Source organism: Salvelinus alpinus, chromosome 15, assembly GCF_045679555.1.
Source record: "Salvelinus alpinus chromosome 15, SLU_Salpinus.1, whole genome shotgun sequence".
NCBI lineage: Eukaryota > Metazoa > Chordata > Actinopteri > Salmoniformes > Salmonidae > Salvelinus > Salvelinus alpinus.
The window spans coordinates 50,098,503-50,118,388 of record NC_092100.1 but is presented as its reverse complement, the minus strand read 5'-3'; the positions used below and the strand labels follow the sequence as shown (position 1 = coordinate 50,118,388).

At 39.8% G+C, this 19,886-nt stretch overlaps 1 protein-coding gene across 2 annotated transcripts in view; it reads right to left on the bottom strand.

The window, feature by feature from the left end:
* The window catches only part of LOC139540283 (polypeptide N-acetylgalactosaminyltransferase 18-like), a 90,833-nt gene that overhangs the window by 25,875 nt on the left and 45,072 nt on the right, over positions 1–19,886 (bottom strand). For both annotated transcript variants that reach the window (XM_071344009.1, XM_071344010.1), the window contains exon 10: positions 3,855–4,019. In XM_071344009.1, the coding sequence (XP_071200110.1) occupies positions 3,855–4,019 (165 nt within the window). The remainder of the gene's footprint in view (positions 1–3,854; positions 4,020–19,886) is intronic.

Genomic DNA, 19,886 nt, shown 5'->3' with positions numbered 1-19,886 from the left:
AGTTATTGATCCAAATAAATATTTGCGCTGGGTTGACGGTAGCTGGGTGGTACTAAAAACTAATTAAAAAAAAGATGACTATGGTCAAATATACGGTGTCCGATAAATATATATAGCATGTACAGTGCCTTCGGAAAGTAATCTGATCCCGTGACATTTTCCACATTTTGTTACGTTACAGCCTTATTCTAAAATGGATTAAAAAAAAAAAATCATCTCAGAAATCTACACACAATACCCCATAATGACAAATCGAAAACAGGTTTAGACATTTTTGCAAATGTATAAAAAAACCTAAACAGAAATACCTTATTTACATAAGTATTCAGGCCCTTTGCTAGAAGACTCGAAATTGAGCTCAGGTGCATTCTGTTTTTATTTGGTATTTTATTAGGATCCCCATTAGCTGTTGCAAAAGCAGCAGCTAACCTTCCTGGGGTCCACACAAAACATGAAACATAATACAGAATGCAGAACATCATTAGACAAGAACAACAAGGACAGAACTACATTCATCTTTATAAAGGCACACGTAGCCTACATATCAATGCATACACACAAACTATCTAGGTCAAATAGGGGAGAGGCGTTGTGCCGCGAGGTGTTGCTTTATCTGTTTTTTGAAACAAGGTTTGCTGTTTATTTGAGCAATATGAAACGGAAGGAAGTTCCATGCAATAAAGGGCTCTATATAATACTGTACGTTTTTTTGAATTTGTTCTGGATTTGGGGACTATGAAAAGACCCCTGGTGGCATAAGTGTGTGTGTCAGAGCTGTGTGTAAGTTGACTATGCAAACAATTTTGGATTTTCAAAAGTGATGCAGTCAACTCTTAGCCAAGAGAGACTGGCATGCATAGTATTGATATTAGCCCTCTGATACAATTAAGAGGAAAATGTGCCGCTCTGTTCTGGGCCAGCTGCAGCTTAACTAGGTCTTTACTTGCAGCACTGGACCACACGACTGGACAATAATCAAGATAAGACACTACTAGAGCATGCAGAAATTGCTTTTTGGAGTGTGGTGTCAAAAAAGCAGAGCATCTCTTTATTACGGCTAGACCTCTCCCCATCTTTACAACCACTGAATCTATGTCTTGACCATGACAGTTTACAATCTAAGGTAACGCCAAGTAATTTAGTCTCCTCAACTTGTTCAACAGCCACACCATTCATTATCAGATTCAGCTGAGGTTTAGCACTTAAGAAATTATTTGTACCAAATACAATGCTCTTAGTTTTAGAGATGTTCAGGACCAGTTTATTACTGGCCACCCATTCCAAAACAGAATGCAACTCTTTGTTAAGGGTTTCAGTGACTTCACTAGCTGTGGTTACTGATGCATATATGGTTGAATCATCAGCATACATGGACACACATGCTTTGTTTAATGCCAATGGCAGGTGATTGGTAAAAATAGAAAAGAGTAGAGGGCCTAGAGAGCTGCCCTGCGTTACACTACACATGTTTGACATTAGAGACACTTCTATTAACGAAAACCCTTTGAGTTCTATTAGATACTGTAGATAGCTCTGAATCCACGATATGGCAGAGGTTGAAAAGCCATAACACATGTTCTCAACAACAGGTTATGGTCAATAATATCAAAGGCTGGACTGATATCTAATAGTACAGCTCCCACAATCTTATTATTATCAATTTCTTTCAACCAATCATCAGTCATTTGTATCAGTGCAGTACATGTTGAGTGCCCTTCTCTATAAGCATGCTGAAAGTCTGTGGTTAATTTGTTTACAGAGAAATAGCATTGTATTTGGTCAAACACCATTTTTTACAACAGTTTGTTAAGAGCTGGCAGCAACCTTATAGGTCTGCTGTTAGAACCAGTAAAGGCCGCTTTACCACTCTTGGGTAGCGGAATTACTTTGGCTTCCCTCCAGGCCTCTAGGCTCAGATTTAAAATATGACAGATAGGAGTGGCTAGAGAGTCAGCTACAATCCTCAGTAGCTTTCCATCTAAGTTGTCAATGCCAGGAGGTTTGTCATTGTTGATCGTTAACAATAATCTTTGCATCTCCCCCACTAACTTCACAAAATTCAAACTTGCACTGCTTTTCTTTCATTATTAGTTTTTTTTATACATTAACATAATTGCTCATTGTTTGTCGTGGGCATTTCCTGCCAAAGTTTGCCCACTTTCCCAATGAAATAATAATAAATATAATTGCCAACATCAAATGGTTGTGATGAGTAAGCCATCTGATTCAATGAAAGATGGAGTTGAATGTCTTTCTGCTCAAAATGTTCTGCCCATAAGTACTCCAAAGTTTTTTTCCCATCATTCTTTATATCATTGATCTTGGCTTCATAATAAAGTTTCTTCCTCTTTTTGTTGAGTTTAGTCACATACCTTCTCAATTTGCAGTAAGTAAGTCAGATGTGCAGCCAGACTTACTAGCCACTCCTTTTGCACCATCTTTTTCAACCATACAGTTTTTCAACTCCTCATCAATCCATGGATCCTTAACAGTTCTAACAGTCAGTTTCTTATTGATCATCCTTGAGATGTTTCTACAACTTGATTGGAGTCCACCTGTGGTAAATTCAATTGATTGGACATTATTTGGAAAGGCAAGCACATGTCTATATAACGTCCCACACGTGACAGTACATGTCAGAGCAAAAACCAAGCCATGAGGTCTTTGGAATTGTCTGTAGCGCTACGAGACAGGATTGTGTCGAGGCACAGATCTGGGGAAGGGTACCAAAACATTTCTGCAGCATTGAAGGGCTCCAAGAACACAGTGGCCTCCATCATTCTTCAAAAATGGAAGAAGTTTGGAACCACCAAGATTTTTCCTAGAACTGGTCGCCCGGCCAAACTGAGCAATCGGGGAAGAAGGGCCGAGCTCTAGAGCTCTTGAGTTCCTCTGGAGATGGGAGAACCTTCCAGAAGGACAACCATCTCTGCAGCACTCCACCAATCAGGCCCTTATGGTAGAGTGGCCAGACGGAAGCCACTCCTCAGTAAAAAGGCACATGACAGCCATCTTGGAGTTTGCCAAAAGACTCAGACCATGAGAAACACGTTTCTCTGGTCTGATGAAACCAAGATTGAACTCTTTGGCCTGAATGCCAAGCGTCACGTCTGGAGTAAACCTAGCACCATCCCTACGGGGAAGCATGGTGGTGGCAGCATCATACTGTGGGATGTTTTTCAGCAGCAGGGACTGGAAGACTAGTCAGAATCGAGGGAAAGATGAACGGAGCTAAGTACAGAGCGCTCTGGACCTCAGACTGGGGATGAAGGTTCACCTTCCAACAGGACAACAACCTAAGCACACAGACAAGACAACGCAGGAGTGGCTTCGGGACATGTCTCTGAATGTCCTTGAGCGGCCCAGCCAGAGCCCGGACTTGAACCCGATCGAACATCTCTGGAGACCTGAAAAAAGCTGCTCAGCGACGCTCCCCATCCAACCTGACAGAGCTTGAGAGGACCTGCAGAAAAGAATGGGAAAAACTCCCAAATACAGGTGTGCCAAGCTTGTAGCGTCATACCCGAGAAGACTTGATGCTGTAATCGCTGCCATAGGTGCTTCAACAAAGTACTGAGTAAAGGGTCTGAATACTTATGTAAATGTGATATTTCCATTTTTATTTTAATCAATTGGCAAAAAATTCTTAAAACCTGTTTTTGCTTTGTCATTATGGGGTATTGTGTGTAGATTGATGATTTTACAATAAGGCTGTAAAGTAACAAAATGTGTAAATACTTGTGAATACTTTCAAAGGCACTGTATAAACTGGAAGTAGAAGCCTAAGTATTGTTGTCCATTCGTTTAATCCATTTAGGAGAGGAATGGTAGGAGAAGACAGGAGTAGCCTTTACCTGAGTAAACAGCCAGGCGAGCTTCATGCGCTTGGCTGTGGCGTAGCTGCACTCCAGGAGCCGCGGCCGGTTGTTCACATCCACCAGGCACTTGTTGTCATCGTCATCGATGGTGGGGCTCAAGACCCCCAGGTGAAGCTGATGTGAGTTTGTGTAGTACACGTTCTGGAGAAGGAAAATACAAAAAAGGACAAGTACCAGATGAGTGTCAAGCAAACAGAATGGAACAAGGAACATAAATGGCATCTGAATGGAGGCACTGAAGGCAAGCATCAGGGAGGTAATTGGGTGGGATTATGTTTGTCTATCACAAACAAGACATTTAGAGAAGCAATTATCCAAATGTAAAGCAACGTTTGAGCCTTTAATCTGTGATCTCGTATCCTGGAAGCGTATAGCTGACGTGGGATACGGTGATAAGTGGTTATTAAACAGGAGTCGGTCTATAGATTGACATTCCATTCCAACAGAAGGCTTAATGGTGTTTCCTCACCATTCAGAGCTGGTGACAGAATCTCATTAGTCTGAATCCCTGTGAAGAGAGGACTCTGTCCTGCGTTACCTGCCAGGTCCTTTGATAGGTCCTAATGGTGTCTATTGTAATAAAGCCACAGCTTGAAGTGATAACACACTTTACAAAAAACATTGTAATTCAAAACAGCAAGTAGTAGAAATGAATTCATAAAAATGCATACATTGATGGACCTTTTTCCTATACAAATAGTGGTTTCACTTTACAATAAGTGTCCCTAATATCATCCAATTACATGGTAGTTACATCGGTACAGTGAAATTACAATGTAGGTACTGTACATGTTGGTGCATAGCAAACCTGTTATTCCAGTACAACAGTTTGTGGCATGCACTCATTCAAGGATTGACAAATACATTCATAATTATGATATACTGTGTGAGAGGAGGTTTAGCCACAATTAAATATAGTTTGCTGTGCAATCTAATGCACAAAAATCATTCAAAATCGTCGCTGACCATGACAGTAGCTATCTCTTTCACACAGCCAGCCACATTAAAACGCTTTCCGATAAGAAAGAGGAATCTAGTGGAGTGATTATTTACAGAGGCTTAATTGTAGTGGGACATCCTAATTGCTGGTGTTTGGCAGCCCCACCTGTCCTAACAGTGAAGAGGTGGTGGCAGGACAGAGACAACAGCTGTGCTGAATAAAATAGCCATGTTGCCTGCATATGTGATGAAGAGGTTTCTCAGTGTGGGCTGAGCAATGAGGTTAACTCTAGCAGCTGGGATGGGGAGTGAAGAGAGAGGGGACATCACTATAGTTATCAACATGGCTCAGAAATACAGATATGCATCTGTTGGTCACAGAGACCTTTAAAACTAGTAGCCAGCTTATCTTCATCGTGTGTTGTTCCTTCTCTCTTTCTAGAAGCAATCAGTTACAAGGCAAAAATACAGATTGAGGCCTTCAATCAAACTGAGGACTGAGAAATATATGTGCACCAGACAGGTCAAGGCTTCTTGCATGCATGGCTTTGAGATGTAAGTTGGGTTGTTTGGATGACCCAATTGCTGGGTTGCAGGCATTGGGTCAATAGTTGTGTTGTTTTCTGTAAATACATCAAGTTTGGGTTGTTGGTGCTGGGTTATTAAGGTTGGGCTATGGATATTTGACCCAGCCAGTGGGTTAATTCTCCTGCCACAAGCGCGTGAAGTCCACCAGAGGACTTGCAACTATTCTAGTTCTAATGCGATTCAGTGACTGACGAGTGGAAACCGGCAATTGTTATTTCGACAGACTAAGGGTGTTTTGGCTGAATGAAATCCATGAAAACGGTATGCAACAAAATGTTACGAATTATACATTTGATGGTAATTCAGGTTATAGGTTGTCCTATCATTAAATCAGGTAGGTAGCGTTACCTAGCTAGCCATTTTCTGTGCTAATAGCTGACACTTCTTCTGGACTGCCTCGGACATTGTTTCACATGTTAGCTAACGTTAGCTGGCTAGCTAGCTAAGTTAACATGGTTAGATTTAACTTGTTCTCCATCTGGGTTAATTTAACCAAGCTATATGCTGGCTTGTCTCATGCTTGCATGGTGATCGATTGAGTTAGCTAACGTAAACTCACCCCAATCCGTACAAATGTGCGCAACCGCAACATTCAAACGAGGCTACAAAGAAAACTAATGGGACTGTAGCGACTTCAAAAATCAGGGGTGTGAACTAGGTTTCTATTCAAGCGTTGATCGACATGGTAATGGCTCTATAGTATTGTAGAAAAGTTGAAAAAACGGACCCTCCATTACATCGTGACGTATCATGTCGCAACGTACAGAACGCATAAAGCAACTATTTCTGTCTTACAATCTCTCTCCACCAGGTGTAGCACTTCTTTCAACGTTTAAAAACAAGAAACGGACAGTGACGGGGGTAAGGGGGAATACCTAGTCATTTTTTGCGTCATCATTGCATGCGATCATCATTCTCAAAGCCGTTGTTTACTTCTAAGATCACTTTAGCACCGCCCTAAAAATCAGATTCAAATTCGACACAAACCTTCAAATAGGTATGTAATGACACATTATATAAACTCTTTATAGTGTTTTATTTACATTTTAGAGGCGATAAGTTGGACAGATCGAGTGGAAAAAAAAGCAATTTTCCCACACAACATCTCTCCTTCTCACGCATTAGTTTCACTTCCCCACCCGCCATTTTTAGAAAGATCCGACGGGGCTCATTGCCTGCTTGAATTATGCAGAAATGGGCAGTGTTTAGGTCATGTAATTGATTCTGTTGGAAAGGGGAGAAATTGTGCTTTACAATGGTATTGACATTAGTTGATCTGGAAGTATTACGTTTTTGGGGCGCTAAAATAAGGGCAATTGTATGGACCAAGGCGATGTACGAGTTTAAGTGAGTTTACGTTAGTGTTACTGTACTGGTTTTCAATGGTTTCTGACAGTGGGAGTATTAGTCGAACTTGTGAAGTTGAGGAAGATGGATGCATATTCTATTAGCTAGCTAACGTTAGAGTTTACCTTAAATTTTAGTTTAGCTAGCTAGCTATGTTTCTAATATTTCTGTACTTAAATGCAGAGGTCAAGGCCAATGAATGGACAACAATGTAAAAATACGCTGAATGAGTGGAACCTGGCCTCTTTGATTCCAAAGTAAGTAAAAGTGAGACATTTCTTTTTGAGAAATGAAACACTGATTTTCATTGACCCTGTGGAAAAACAGCATCTACATCTTCCACATTGTCATTGATAACCAATAGTACAACCTTAATGAAAACATGAAATAGTAAACTTCACCAGAGCCTCTTACAACCATGCAGCCACTTTGGGACTAGTTACAGTACATGCACAGCTACCATAGATTGTCTGGCATTCATTTCACCATACTTGCTTTATTGGTCATTTCACAGATATTCTGTCACAGTGACCAACCTGACACACAACACACACATATCACAGGCTGGGAGCAGCTCATGGGCACTTAGGGACAAAGAGCCTTGCTTAAAGGCACAACGGCAGTAGTTAGTATCCAGAGATATTGTAGCTGGTAAACCTTTGGCTGACGGATGACTCCCTGCCAATTTCCCTGCAGGCAGCTTGGGGTTTCGAATATCGGCCTGCCTTTCTAACCTCGAAACTACTAACGCCTCTATTAATTTTACGCTTTTCTCACTCCCAACTATTTGATCTGGCTTATCAACCCTTCCCTCAAAGTATTTAATTTAGAAATGTGGGTGAAACGTTCCCTTAAAATCTCCCCCCCTAGCAGTTAAGCCTAGCGGTTAAGCGTGTTGGGCCAGTAACGGATAGGTCGCTGGTTTGAATTCTTGAGCTAGCAAGGTGGACAAATCTGCCATTCTGCCCTTGAGCAAGGCAGTTAAACCCCAACAATAACAACTGCTGCCCGAGTGCCAAAGACGTGGCTGTCAATTAAGGGAGCCCCCCCCCCCCCCCACCTCTGATTTAGAGGGGTTGGGTTAAATGCACATTTCGGTTTACTACATTCAGTTGTGCAACTGATTAAGTACCCTCTTTCCCTTTTACCCTCTCATTTGGAACGGAAGAGATGGACCAGGAAACGCTCTTGCTTTTGGACGACTCGACTATAGCTTGAAGTTAAAGAGGAACATAAAAACCTTACATGCAGTGAGTATTCTGTAAATGACACCTTTTTTTTTTATACACGAGGGGAAGTCCTCGAGACACAGACATGAATACTTAGGACTGTGGACACACCAAGCTTGAGCAGTAGCTGGGTCTTGCCAGGTACATGTTGAAAGATTTATGTATTTTGAAAACTGATTGTTAAAAGTAATGTATAATTCATTGAATACTTTGTGCTCACAACAGAGTCAAATGTGAGAGGGTAGCCCAGATGACCAAGTGGCTGAACATCTGGCCAGCAAACCCGGCCGTGATCCAGAGGGCTCAGTGGACCAGACAGAATGGGGCCAAGACAGTCAGAGAGTATCCACGTCTGCTGGATACTCCAGGCACGGTGGGTCATTTTTTACAAAAACAGACTTTAATTTGATTCTGTTTTCTAGGATTAACTAGCCTGGGCTGGCAAAGCAATGTTTTTTGACCTTGAAGACCGCGATCGTTACTTTTTATTTAATCTGTAGCCTAATAAACTGCATGCTTCCCGAGTCGTAGTGGGAGGACCACACAACATTTCATTGCGTGAGTTTCCACCGCCATTTCTCGCACAATTCATTTAAAATTACACAAAAATGTCCCACCATGTCAAAAAAATAAAATAATTGTCTTTAGCCATTTATAGAATTGTACCCGGATTTCATGTTTCCATCAGCCCGGTCGTGACTTTTTTCATGCGTCAGAATTCATCTGCATGAAATGGTTGACTGGAAACGTGGTTAGTGTTGTGTAAATTAACCTTTGAGCCTCAACCTCAAATGAATGAAAGATGTAGGCATCAAACAGGGATTGGGTGTTGATGTAAACGGCTATAAAATATACAAAATGAATTTTGTGTGATGGCATTGTCAGTGTGCCTCCATGGTTTGCACAAGTCCTAATATTCTAAAATCACATAATTTCACTAAGGTGGAGGTGACCAGACCCTACCCATTTGTGTTGGCTCTTGGGAACTGCTCACAGGTGTTTACAGTCATTAGTGGACTGGCATTGGAGCAGGTTACACTGCTTGGGGCACTGGGTGTGTCCTATTATGTGTTTGATTTATAGTTCGCTTTTTTATGGCTTTGTTCCTGCTTTTTGCCTATAGTATGGTATGTGGCTCGTTTTCCTTCAGTTCAATTACTGAAGCGCATTCTGGTATGCTTTCATTCTTTCACACTAATTTACTTTTAATACAAATGGTACATCATGGAGAATGTGAAAAGTGCTTTATGAATGAAATACACTTAGTAAGTAATGAGTCATTAGTCCATGTCCTTGGTAGAGTGACATTCAAATTGTAATATTTTACACTTGTTCTGTGTAACAATGTTTTAACTCTATCCCAATGTAGACCATTATTGTATGGCAAAACAGCATGGTGTGTGTCACCTAAGATGTGCCAATGAATGTGATTATCTATTGATTAGCTCTGGCACTGTCTGATAGACAGATCTGTGTTAATACCATTTAAGACAGACAATGTCACACACACGCATGCTTTGTTTTTCTCCGATTGCAATCGGAGTGTGCACACCAAGTTCAACTGAGGCGTTAGTCTGATGTTTGGACATTAAAGAATATGAATCAATTCTAATAAGCATTCCTAGCTTATGAAATATTATCTTGTGAAATATACTGAACATAAATATGAAACGCAACATGTAAAGTATTGGTCCCATGTTTCATGAGTTGAAATACAAGATCCCAGAAATGTTCCATTTGCACAAAAAGCTTATTTGTCTAAAATTTTGTGAACAAATTTGTTCACATCCCTGTTAGTAAGCATTTCTCCTTTGCCAAAATAATCCTTCCACCTGACAGGTGTGGCATATTAAGAATCTAATTAAACAGCATGATCATTACACAGGTGCACCTTGTGCTGGTGACAATAAAAGGCTACTCTAAAATGTGTAGTTGTGTCCCATAACACAATGCCACAGATATCTCAAGATGAGGGAACGTGCAATTGGTATGCTGACTGGAGGAATTTCCATCAGAGCTGTTGTCAGAGAATTGAATATCAATTTCTCTACCATAAGTCACCTCCAATCTTCATTTTAGAAAATTTGGCAGTATGTCCAACTGGCTTCCCAACCGCAGAACACATGTAACCGCGCCAGCCCAGGACCTCCACATCAGGCTTCTTCAACTGCGGGATGGTCTGAGAACAGCCACCCGGACAGCTGATGAAACTGTGGGTTTGCACAACCAAATAATTTCTGCACAAACTGTCAGAAACCGTCTCAGGGAAGCTCATCTGCGTGCTCGTCGTCCTCACCAGGGTCTTGGCCTGAATGCAGTTCGGTGTCGTAACTGACTTCAGTGGGCAAATGCTGACCTTCAATGGCCACTGGCATGCTGGAGAAGTGTGCTATTCACAGATTAATTCCGGTTTCAACTGTACCGGCAAATGGCAGACAGCGTATATGGTGTGGTGTGGACGAGCGGTTTGCTGATGTCAATGTTGTGAAAAGTGTCCCATGGTGGCGGTGAGGTTATGATATGGGCAGGCATAAGCTACGGACAATGAACACAATTGCATTTTATCAATGGCAATTTGAATGCACAGAGATACAGTACTGTGATGAGATCCTGAGGTGGTCACACCAGATACTGACTGGTTTTCCGATCCACGCCCCTACCTTTTTAAAAAAGGTATCTGTGACCAACAGATGCATGTCTGTATTCCCAGTCATGCAAAATCCATCGATTAAGTCCTAATTAATTTTTCAATTCACTGTTTTCCTTATATGAACTGTAATTCAGTAAAATCTTTGAAATTGTTGCATGTTGCGTTTATATTTTTGTTCAGTGTAATAAATAGACAATAGGGCTTTGTTTCAATGCATGTTCTGAAATGCAGGAAATAGAAATTCATTATTTGAAATTCAACATTGTATATTGATTGTGAGGGGGTGGGATGGTAGTGTAGGCAAAAATATTCAAGCAAAATTGAAATTAGGATTACATAAATTACCCAGCTGCTGGGTCAATCCCCCAACCCAATGTGCTGGGTTTGTCACAACCCAGCAATATAGACTAATTTACCCAAAGGTTGGGTTGAGCGCTTAACCCAAGGGACTGGGTTAGAAGCACTACCCAAACCCGCTGCGTTGAATTAACCCAATGCTGTGTTAGCCCAATATTGACCCAGCACTGGGTTGTCAAATATGAATTGCCATATTAGGCATAACTGAATTTCTACCTTTTAAGATGCCAAAATAGAAATGGTTTTCAGTATCCTAATTTTGTTTTCTGATAGTTTCAGTGCATGCATTCAACAAGCGTTGGACGAAGGACTTCCATAGGGCAGCCATCTCCAGAGTTCACACAAAAGGCAATAGTTCTGAACTGGGTTTGATTTAGTTGTTGTTTTAATTATTCAAATGTTGTTAATTATCTTTTAAACTTCCATTGCTCAGTTATCACCTGGCTCATGTAAATAGTTATGTAGTTGTCCCTTTAAAACAGATTAAGGTCAACATCCCCATATTGTTCACATTTCTCCCAAGTAAAAAAAATATTCAGTCTTTGCTATTTTCTTCATTACCATGCTGATGATTTCAAGTTGTATTGGATTTATTTGAGACATTGAATACATGTATGCTTGTTTTTTTTCTCTGTGAAGTAAGTTCATATAAAGTAATTATTTGGTTTATGTACAGTGCATTCAGAAAGTATTCAGACCTCTTTACTTTTTCCACATTTTGTTACGTTACAGCCTTATTCTAAAATTGATTAAATACATTTTCCCCTCAATCTACACACAATATCCCAGAATGACAAAGCAAACAGTTTTTTATAAATCTTTACAAAAAAAAAAAAAAAAGACATACCTTACTTACAGAAGTATTCAGACCCTTTCCTATAAGACTCGAAGTTGAGCTCAGGTGTATCCTGTTTCCATTGATCATCCTTGAGCTGTTTCTACAACTTGATTGGAGTCCACTTGTGGTAAATTCAATTGATTGGACATGATTTGGAAAGGCACACACCTGTCTATATAAAGTCCCACAGTTGACAGTGCATGTCAGAGCAAAAACCATGAGGTTGAAGGAAATGTCCGTAAAGCTCTGAGATAGGACTGTGTCGAGATACAAATCTGGGGAAGGGTACCAAAAAGATTCTGCAGCATTGAAGATCCAAGAACACAGTGGACTCCATCATAATTAAATAGAAGAAGTTTGGAACCACCAACACTCTTCCTGGAGCTGGCCGCCCTGCCAAACTGAGCAATAGGGGGAGAACGGCCTTGGTCAGGGAGGTGACCAAGAACCTGATGTTCACTCTGACAGAGCTCCAGAGTTCCTCTGTGGAGATGGGAGGACCTTCCAGAAGGACAACCATCTCTGCAGCACTCCAATAATCAGGCCTTTATGGTAGAGTGGCTAGACAGAAGCCACTCCTCAGTAAAAGGCACATGACAGCCCGCTTGGAGTTTGCCAAAAGGCACCTAAAGACTCTCAGACCATGAGAAACATGATTCTCTGGTCTGATGACACCAAGATTGAACTCTCTGGCCTGAATTCCAAGCATCACATCTGGAGGAAACTTAGCACCATCCCTATGGTGAAGCATGGTGGTGGCAGCATTATACTGTGGAGATGTTTAGACTAGTCAGGATCGAGGGAAAAATTAACAGAGTAAAGTACAGAGAGATCCTTGATGAAAACCTGCTCCAGAGCCCTCAGGACCTCAGACTGGAATGAAGGTTCACCTTCCAACAGGACAATTACCCTAAGCACACAGCCAAGACAACGCAGAAGTGGCTTTGGGACAAGTCTCTGAATGTCCATGAGTGGCCCAGCCAGAGCCCGGACTTGAACCAGATCGAACATCTCTGGAGAGACCTGAAAATAGCTGTGCAGCGACACTCCCCATCCAACCTGACAGAGCTTGAGAGGTGCTGCAGAGAAGAATGGGAGAAACTCCCCAAATACAGGTGTGCCAAGCTTGTAGCATCATAATACCCAAGGAGACTTGAGGCTGAAGTTTCCGCCAAAGATGCTTCAACAAATTACTGAGTAAAGGGTCTGACAACTTCTGTAAATATGGTTTAAGTTTAGCATTTTTTATCCATTTTAAAGAATTTCAAAAAAATCAGTCTTTGCGTTTACTTTATGGGGTATTGTGTGTAGATTTTTAAAATCTATTTTAGAATAAGGCTGTAACGTAAAAAATTGGGAAAAAGTAACGTGGTCTGAATACTTTCTGAATGCACTGTAGATACATTCCAATGTTGTTTAACACACAGTAACCAAAAATGTGATCTAATTTGCATATTCATACTGAGTTTACAACAAACAGAATGTTCGCCACAAGTTTCCCAGAAGTTCACAAGTTGCCGCAAATTTACAGCAACAGTTTGCCACAAAACTAATTTGCATGTGAAACTATGAGCTTGTCGCAAATTTGAGGCAAATTGGCTAAAGGTTTGCCACAGCTGTTTGTCAGAAGCCTGTTTTTTCAGTAAGTGTTTACATGTTGCGTTTATATGTTTGTGGCACACACACACACACACACATCGACCCCCAACACTCATACAGAAGTCATACAGGAGAGGACGTCTAAATGGATTCCTTGGGGCGTTCCAACTCTGACATCACCCCATTGAAGTTGAAATTTCAAACGGTTAAGGGAGTTATGGTTAGATAAGGATTAAGGTAAGGGTAGGGGATAAGGTTAGGGTAGGGGTTAAGGTTAGGGTAGGGACATCAAGGATTCCAGATAGCACTAACCATACAGGTGATGAGAAAGAATGGAAAGTCATCATGGTAACTAAACTCTGTGTCTGCAACTCTGGTATGCTCCCATGGTGATTTAATCAGATGCACAATAAAGACAACCTTTCGATCCGAGTTGGATCTTCGTCAGGTCATACACCACTGTGAAACACACCTACCTAAATAACCTCTAGATGCATGAACATCCAGTCACTTGAATACATATAATACATTAACCTCACAATAAATATTACACAGACATTATGGAAAAACAATTACATGTACTTTTTTTATCCATGTCAAGTAGGCTAATATAGATAGGTAAAAGAGAAATGTGTTAATCATTTTGTATACAATATACAGAAAATGGGAAAACAGCACTCCCTATGAGCAGAACACATTTTATAGATTTTTTTTAATGTCTAGTTCCTCATTTAGACCTCTTGGAGACAGTGTTGAGGAAATGTATCCAAAAGGACTCTTGTCTAAGGAGGAAATTGTCAATACCCCCCCACATGGCATTTTCACATGTTCAATGCCCAGATAGGGGAGAAAGGACAAGTTGTGCTTTGCCTGGGAAAAATGCAGACCAAGAGGACTTTTGATATCATTATGTCTAATGCAACTCCTGTGTTCCGTGATTATTGTTTTAAGCGCTCTACGCGTCTTTCCCACATACGACAATCTGCATGGACACTTGATCAAATAAATGACATTTGTGGTGTTGCAGGATATTTTGCCTTTGATTTTTATATCTCTTTGTCAGTCTCTGGGTGATAAAAAAAAATGCATCTATTTGATCATTATAATGATATCAAAAGTTCTCTTGCTGTGCATTTAGTTGGATGCGCATATTTTTCTCTCTTTTCAACTAAACTGTGCGGCATAAATGGGATCAAGCTCTGTATCTCGTTTTTCACAATAATGTGAATATTATGTACAGCTGCATCCCATGATTGTAAGATATTTTTGCTGTAAACATTCACGAGTTTCAATGGATTATTCTAGGGAGAAATACAGTAACTCCATACCTCAATGCAAGCTTCAGGGGACCATGTGATTATGTTAATTTGTTGTTGATAAGATTACACCCTGTCTTAATGGGCCTCAATGGAGTCGTCTTTGAAATGAGCTTGACTTAATGAAATGACAACCATTTATGTCTTAATTTCACACACAGGGAGTTATTTTCACACATTCTGATATGATGCACCATCTCCTTCTGAGCAGAAAACAAGTTAAATGAAAATTGCTTGGGGATACAATTTATTGGCTCTGGGAAAAAAAGAGCGCTAGGATTAATGTGACATTTTTCAATAAGAAAGTTCATATTTTGATCCCAGTTGTGATAAATTATTTGCTTTTCGAATACGTGTGAAGTCGTTCTGGAAGAATAACGATTTTTTTAATATGCAAAATAATTCCGATTTTTGTTTTAATAATTTATATTCCAAAGTCATACGAAAACATAAATCATTGTCTTCAGTGCTTTAAAGCGAGGTTTTTCTAAAGTATAAGGGCTGCTTAAATAAATATTTTCTCTGTCTCCAAAGACGGACTGTTTTTCAATCAGATGGTTGACATACTGTACAAGTCAAAAGTTTGGTCACACCTACTCATTCCAGGGTTTTTCTTTATTTTTTACTATTTTCTACATTGTATAATTTTGGTGAAGACATCAAAACTATGAAATGACACATATGGAATCATGTAGTAACCAAAAAGTTATGTTTTAAATATATTTATTTGAGATTCTTCAAAGTAGCCATCCTTTGCCTTGATGACAGCTTTGCCAACTCTTGGCATTCTCTCAACCAGCTTCATGAGGTAGTCACCTGGAATACATTTCAATTAGCAGGTGTGCCTTGTTAAAAGGTAATTTGTGGAATTTCTTTCCTTCTTAATGCACTTGAGCCAAATCAGTTGTGTTGTGACAAGGTAGGAGTGGTATACAGAAGATAGGGCTATTTGGTAAAAGACCAAGTCCATATTATGGCAAGAACAGCTCAAATAAGCAAAGAGAAACGACAGTCCATCATTCCATTAAGACATGAATGTCAGTCAATAGAGAACATTTCAAGAACTTTGAAAGTTTCTTCAAGTGCAGTCGCAAAAACCATCAAGCTCTATGATATAACTGGCTCTCATGAGGACCGCCACAGGAAAGGAAGACTGAGTTACCTCTGCTGCAGAGGATAAGTTCATTAGAGTTACCAGCCTCAGAAATTGCAGCCCAAATAAATGCTTCAGAGAGTTCAATTAACTTCTTTATGATAGGGGGCAGCATTTTCACTTTTGGATGAATTGCGTGCCCATAGTGAACTGCCTCCTACTCTGTCCCAGATGCTAATATATGCATATTATTATTACTATTGGATATAACACACTCTGAAGTTTCTAAAACTGTTTGAATGATGTCTGTGAGTATAACAGAACTCATATAGCAGGGAAAAACCTGAGAAAAAATCCAAACAGGAAGTGAGAATTCTGAGACTGAGTTGAACATTGACCATCGCCGATTCAATTCCCTGTAAGATATGGATCTGTTTGCACTTCCTACGCCTTCCACTAGATGTCAACAGTCTGTAGAAAGTGGAATGAAGCTTATGCTGTGTTGTGGGGCCGGATGGGAGGGGAATGAGTCAGTGGTCTGGCAGATTGCCAGTTCCTGGTCACGCGCTTTCCTCATGATATCGCCTTGCGTTCCATAACTTCTACAGATATGAAGGAATGCTCCGGTTGGAACGTTATTGGATATATATGATAACAACATCCTGAAGATTGATTCTCTACTTGGTTTGACCAGTTTATTCGACCTGTTATATAACTTTTTGAAGTTTTCGTCGGAGTTCGCCTGCATCTGCGCGAGCGTTTGGACATGTGCACTAAACATGCTAGCAAAAGTAGCTACTTCGACATAGGTAATGGACATTATCGAACAAAACAACAATTTATTGTGGAACTAGGATTCCTGGGAGTGCATTCTGATGAAGATGATCAAAGGTAAGAGAATATTTATGATGTAATTTCGTATTTCTGTTTACTCCAACATGGCGGAGAAATTTTATGTTTGAGCCCCGTCTCAGATTATTGCATGGTGTGCTTTTTACGTAAAGTTTTTTGGAAATCTGACACAGCGGTTGCATTAAGAACAAGTGTATCTTTAACTATATGTAAAACAGGTATCTTTCATCAAAGTTTATGATGAGTATTTCTGTTATTTGACGTGGCTCTCTGCAATTTCTCCGGACATTTTGGAGGCATTTCTGAACATGGCGTCAATGTAAACCGAGATTTGTGGATATAAATATGCACATTATTGAAAACAAAACATAAATGTATTGTGTAACATGATGTCCTATGAGTGTCATCTGATGAAGATCAAAGGTTAGTGATTAATTTTCTCTCTATTTCTGCTTTTTGTGACTACTATCTTTTGTTGGGAAAATGGCTGTGTTTTTCTGTGGCTATGTACTGAGCTAACAATCGTTTGGTGTGCTTTCGCTGTAAATCCTTTTTTAAATCAGACATGTTGGCTGGATTCACAACATGTTTAGCTTTAATTTGGTGTCTTTCATGTGTGATTTCATGAAAGATGGATTTTTATAGTAATATATTTGAATTTGGCGCGCTACATTTTTTCTGGCTTTTGGCCAAGTGGGACGCTACCGTCCCACATATCTCAGAGAAGGTAACAGACAAATATCAACATCAACTGTTCAGAGGCTGTGTGAATCAAGCCTTCATGGTCGAATTGCTGCAAAGAAACCACTACTAAAGGACACCAATAAGAAGAGACTTGCTTGTGCCAAGAAACACGAGCAATGGACATTAGACCGGTGGAAATATGTCCTTTGGTGTGATGAGTCCAAATAAGAGATTTTTTTTCTCCCTTTTCACTTTGTCATGATGGGCTATTGTGTGTAGATTGATGAGGATTTAAAAAAAATATAATCCATTTTATAATAAGGCTGTAACGTAAACATTTTTGGAAAAAGTGAAGGGCTCTGAATATATTTTCCGAATGCACTGCACACTATTGCGGAGACGACACTATTACATAAGCATATATGATATCCATTATCTTTAAGATTTCAATACACTTATTCTGGCCTACACTCATATTGTTACCGATACCACAGCATTTCAGTCTCTAAGATTCATTGAAAATAACTTCAAAAATTTTTTATACTGAGCTGTGTGGAACTAAGGCCTCTGTACGAAGAATAGAAAGGGAGCGTGTCAATCCCTTACATATAAAAATCTCATTGCATATTCATTGCGAGAAGAGCCTCAATCCCGATGGAACGTTTCTGTTAAATGTAACAATTCTGAAATAACAGACAGACGGAAAGTAATTCAGAGCGATGGGCTAGAACAAAAGGCCCTTGTGTTAGCAGAGAGCTTTTTATTAATGTTCCTCTTTGTTTTTCAGCAGGATGAAGTTGATGGCACAGGAGCACCTTCTTTCTATTACTGAGCTACTGTACATATGATGCTTCATTAGGTTAAATGTCAAGAATTGTGTGTGTCGGTTCTTTTATCCTTGTGGGGACCGAAAATCCCCCAAACGGGTAGTAAAACAAGTCAAATTCTCCCTCATGGGGACATTTCCCACATCCCAATAAGGACAAAGGCTATTTTAAACTTAGGGGTTAGGTTTATGGTTAGGTTTAGGGTTTGGGTTAAAGGGATTTTGGAAATCTACTTCCTCAGAGTCAGATGAACTCGTGGATAACATTTTTATGTCTCTGCGTGCAGTTTGAAGGAAGTTGCTAGCGCAATTGCTAACTAGTGTAAGCGCAATTACTGGAAGTCATTATGCTAACGCTAGTTAGTTTTGCCAGCCAGTACGATCTTTAACTTCCTTCTTACTGGACACAGAGACATAAAAATTGTATCCACAAGTTTATCTGACTCTGGGAAAGTAGATCAAAGGGTCTAATTGCCAAAACCCCACAGTATGGTTCAGGTTAAGCTAAAGGAAAAAATTATTTTGAATGGAAATCAATTTTAGGTCCCTAGAAGGATAGAAGAACAAAACATGTGTTTGTAGCACTCCAGTAACTGTCAGGATTTGTACATTACACAGCCAACATGTACTAATCCCTCTTCAATTAACTCAGCAAGGACTTCATTGCAAATATATATATCTTTCTCCTCCTGACAGTCACTTTTCTGTTCATATGCTAGGCAAGGAAGAGATGGTGCTGTCAATTATCCGAGCCAACTCTCAATCCTTCATTATGAAACTAATTTCACACAGATATATCATATCAATGCATCTTAAGTTAATTAGCAAAGATGCCAAAGTAACTTTCAACAAGTGTAACAGACGACTGAAAACAACCACCCCTTTGGATTAATAAACATCGTAAGACTCCAACCATCTGCCTCCTGTGTCTGCATTTGGGTCTCACCTTGTGCCTTGATACCACCTTTGGTAGTACTACAGTATAGATCAAACCAGTCAAGACAGAATTACACATTTCTTTCAGTGTTTTTTCTGTAGTTAGGTGTCCCCTTCACTCTGCAGTAATCTGTAGAGTGCTCTTTGATAAGATCCTTTGATAAGAAATATGGATCCCTAAAAGGTTTCTCCCACCCAGTGCAGTGCCAATTGGGATTTTCTCCATATCTCCACACAGTCTAGGGTCTGGTCTCCTAGGTAACACCAGTTCTAATGGGGCGATTCCATGCCAGCCGGAGCAAAAAAATATTTTTGGTATCTCAGAATGTTGTTTTAGCAATTCTCACATAGAAACTTAATTGGGTGGAAGGATGTTAGACATGCTTTTTACATTTGCATCACAAACCATACATTACATTTTTTTTTAAGTGGCCATTTTAGTTTTTTTTTTTTTTTTACCCTCCTGTATACATGCCTCCTATAAGATCTCTATGATCTGTGAACCGTACATTATACAAACAACATCTTGGTGTCATTATACTCCTTATATTGTTCTCTCAAATATGGATTATGTCTAGATTCTGAAATAAAAACGTTCACATTCATTTATTCAATAAAAAATATGAATATCATAAAATTACCCTTTTTGATATTTCTTAAAGAAATTATATTTGGAACAATATACTCTTCAAACACAACATTTCCTGGGAGAGCTCTCTGGTACATTTATTGATGTAACCCATTTTATACATAG